General features: G+C 43.3%; 1 protein-coding gene across 2 annotated transcripts in view; it reads left to right on the top strand.

Annotated features, from left to right (window-relative positions):
- The first annotated feature begins 241 nt into the window (after positions 1 to 241).
- The window catches only part of tmem104 (transmembrane protein 104), a 73,123-nt gene continuing 69,328 nt past the window's right edge, over positions 242 to 4,036 (top strand). For both annotated transcript variants that reach the window (XM_034894663.1, XM_034894662.1), the window contains exons 1-3: positions 242 to 497; positions 1,019 to 1,085; positions 2,345 to 2,466. In XM_034894663.1, the coding sequence (XP_034750554.1) occupies positions 1,041 to 1,085; positions 2,345 to 2,466 (167 nt within the window). In that variant the 5' untranslated portion in view covers positions 242 to 497; positions 1,019 to 1,040. The remainder of the gene's footprint in view (positions 498 to 1,018; positions 1,086 to 2,344; positions 2,467 to 4,036) is intronic.

Below are 4,036 nucleotides of genomic sequence, written 5' to 3'. Positions count from 1 at the left end.
ATATATGCAGCCTCTAGGGAATTACGTCACGCAACAAAGTACCGTACTATTGTGTGCAAAGCGCCAGTTAATTTAAGTACACGCTTTATGCTAATGGTCCCGTGAAACACACTGAAAACCGGTCATTTTCATGAATTTACAAACCCCCATTACGCCTTCATAATAAAAGCCTTGACATTTCAACCTGAGAGAGAAGGCTTTACTTTGAAAGGTACTACAGGAAGTGTAAGTTTACGTTAGAGGGAGGTCAGCTGACAGCTGGTTGGTTAGTTTACTGCTCTAGTTAGCTAGAGCCGTGCTAGCCCAGTGGGGGTGTTTTTCTCCAAACAGTTGGTCCGCACTGACTTCTCTCTGACTATCTTACAACGAAAACAGCTCATGTTAGCCAGGTGGAGAAGTTCTGCGTTTTTTTCAGCTAGCTACTGATCCACATGACAGCTTGGAGCATCCTGCTAGCCTAGCAGCTAACTTAGCAAGATACAGTGGGAAGAAGTCAGGTGAGAAGGGTTTCCATGTATTAACAATAATGACTTTTGTGCGCTCTGTAGTCGATAACTAAGTAAAACGCTGTTCTGAATCAATTGAAAATAATAGCTGTTTTCTAAGTTGGCTCCATAGTCTCTGTCACCGAAGTACACAGAAGTGTTCAGAAGACGTATGGTAAAAGACGATTTGGAATGAAAATATGTGGTGCTATGTGAATCATGTGCAAACCGAATTGAGAAGTGGTCATTAATGATTAAGACACGTCTGGGATGATGTGTAGGTCAGCGGTAATAGAAATACTATACTGCTAGACATGTGATTGGAATTATTTTTCAATGTAAGAGAATCAACCAATCAACCGATCAACCACTTTTTCAAAATAGTTTTCTTACATTCCCAATATTTATTCTTACATTATAGACCTTGAACAACCGGTTTTAGCAAAACTTTACTTAATACTGATGCCAGTAAAGTACATTTGAATAAGAAATGGAAACAAGCTGTTGTAACAGCTGTTGTTTGTTTCCTTAAGGTGAGGACCTGGGCCATCAACCATGGCAGGTGGAATTACAGAGAGCGGGGAACCCTACTCCCCATTTGTGAGTATAATGCGGGATACTTTAATTAATTAGTGTTTATTATTATTATTATTATTTAAGCACAGCATGCATGCATTTAACTGTAAAGGGAGAGCTCTGTACAAACGGAGTTCTCTGTGAGGGTTTCGGTAGCTAGGAGCTGTAGTGGATACATTTTTGAATGCAAAGCCCTTATGATCGCAGCATTTATGATCTGAGGTAAGGAAGTTGTAGTATCCTTCTCTGATTACTTGCAGGTACTTTAACCATTACCTTGTGTTTTCGAGCTACGGATTGTCAGTGCTCATCCTGTTTTAAACACTTTCGTTGGCTGATCAAATGAGTAATGTCTTTTTGAGAACAGATGGTGCTTATGGAACTCGTGCAGTGAAGACTAAAGAGGAAGTTAAATTGCTAACACAGTCTTCTTTTTACATAGCAGGCCTCTTTATGGTCTGGACTCAGTTTTGACAACTCATTTAATTCTCACACCGCAAACGTCAGCATGACGTCTCCACAAAGATCAAGTTCTGCTGGTTAAATCTTTTTCCAGCTAAAGCTTTGAATCATTGAAGCACTGAATAATGGAAAGGGTTGAATAATTCAGAAAGCAGTCTGATCTTTATCAAACTGAGGAACACCTAATATTGTAGTGCTTGAGATTTAGCATTTAAAGTGCTCCTGTTTTGCTCATTTACAGGTTTATTACTGTATTTAGAGGTTGTGCCAGAATAGGTTTATCTGGATTCATTTTCAAAAACGCCATATTTTTGTTGTAGTGCACATTGCCACAGCTCCTCTTTTCCCCCTGTGTGTTGAGCTCTCTGTTTTAGCTACAGAGTGAGGCATCAAACTTCTATTCCGTCTTTTTGGGAGTTGCACATGCGCAGCAGCTAAGTAAGGACTACCATCCAGTCAGAAGCAGAGCATGAGGAAGTGCCCTGCTAGCAACTAGTTGAGCATTATAACGTGAGTTACAAAGTGACGCACGTTCGTCTCTGGAGTAAAGGCTTGACTACAACAGAGCTGTTTGGAGCAGGTGGTGAACGGTGTTCTCTGTTGGAGGGGGTACGGCCCCATGGGCTGGACATTTTGGAAGCCTATAACGTACACAATAAAGATATATAACACAGTAAAGGAAATGGGAAAAGACGAAGTGCATAATATGAACACTTTTAGCATGTGTAATACAGCAGAAAATGAAGTCATTGCTGAATGTCCGCAGCCATATTACCCTGGAAGATGTCTTATGCCTGTCATCCTGCTGATGTCTTCTCCAGGTGGGGCTGGTGTATATGTTCAATCTGATTGTGGGCACCGGAGCTTTGACGATGCCCAAAGCCTTCGCCACAGCCGGTTGGGTGGTTAGTTTATCACTCATCGCCTTTTTAGGATTTATGAGGTAAGTTTGGTTCTTCCCAACCTTCTTACCATTTGTCACATGCATAACCTGTCGTTCTGTCCCGCATGCAACAACAGAGACAACGTAAACAAACCAACTGCCCTCTTTTCTAGTTTATATTCAGATTCAGTACACAAGTTTTAGGCTCTAGACAACGGGGAAAGTCTCCAGTCCCTTCTCCATCAGCTGTCCAAAAATTAAAAAATGTTGAACTGTTATGCTTTGTGGGGTTGACGGTGATGGCATGAGGCTCATCAAGAGTCGCTCATCAGAATCGCGGTAATCAACTCGACAGTTTCCTGCCGACTCTGCGAGCATGGGCTAACTAGCCAGCAAGACCATCTCTACAGCCGTCTCATGACAATGTGTCCTTTATCAGGGTAGGAGAAATCAACTCACCAATCAACTCATCCTGCTGACTCTGCTAGCCTGGCCGGTCCAAGTCCCTGAAATGTAAACATGAGCTTAAACACAGAGGGGAGGTGGAGAAGAGGAGCTCAAGCTAACGACCATATTTGCGGCCATCTCATGACAATGAGTTGCTTATTGTGATAGGGAAATGAACTCACCAGTCTCCTGCTGACCCTGCTGACCTAGCTGGTCAAAGTCTCTGTAAACCCAGAGAAAAGGGCAAGATGGCCGTCAGCTATAACCTATGGCTACAGTAGCGGCTAGGTGGACAAGCAAGACCGTCTCTGCGTCCATCTCTACATCAGAGGGGGCACAGAGGGATTAATCACCGACCGTGATCTTCTCTGCTGGCCAGTGGGCAGGCGTGGGGTCTCCGTTGGTTTCCAGCGGGATCTCCGGAGCTGTGGCGTCCTTTCGCCAAGATTTTGCAGAATCGGGGAGTGCCGGCACGCTTTTCTCTTTCTTTGTGTTGATCTGACGGACACATCCTGCTTCGGGATGAAGTTGAGGGAGCTGATGGGATGACAGTTCACTGGAATTGGACCTCGTGCGATTTCATGCAGCGAACAAAATTGACTGATTGGAAATGGGATTGAACACCCCTGCTAACGTTCCCTGTTACAAAAAACGAGGAGGACTTTTACGGGCCAGGTTTTAACTATATCAAGCTAGCAAAGTCAATCGTGTTGGGGTTTTCTAGTGAAAACTGTGTCAACTTTTTAACTTCTGCCGATTATGAAATGATAGCATTTTAAAGTAAGAGGTAGTTGGTGTTCACAAACAAGAAATCTGTGATTGCAGGTTTAAAGCAACTATAGTTTTGAAATTTACATGAACGTATTTTTCACTTAAAAGTCCCATGGCATGGATATTTCAATTTGAGTTTTTTTTTAACATTAATATGTGTTCCCTCGGCCTGCCTATGGTCCCCCAAGTGGCTAGAAATGGAGCTAGGTGTAAACCGAGCCCTGGGTATCCTGCTCTGCCTTTGAGAAAATGAAAGCTCAGATGGGCCGATCTGCAACCTTGCTCTTCATGAGGTCATAAGGGGCAAGGTTACCTCCCTTTTCTCTGCCGCCAAGAGAATTTGGCCGATCAATGAGAGAGAGAGACAGAGAGACATCATGGCTTTCAAACGAGCAAAGTGGCAGTTGGTCTA

The sequence above is a fragment of the Etheostoma cragini genome, chromosome 15 (genome assembly GCF_013103735.1).
Source record: "Etheostoma cragini isolate CJK2018 chromosome 15, CSU_Ecrag_1.0, whole genome shotgun sequence".
Classification (NCBI taxonomy): Eukaryota; Metazoa; Chordata; class Actinopteri; order Perciformes; family Percidae; genus Etheostoma; species Etheostoma cragini.
Note: the sequence above shows the minus strand (reverse complement) of the source record. Positions and strands in the feature narration are given on the sequence as shown.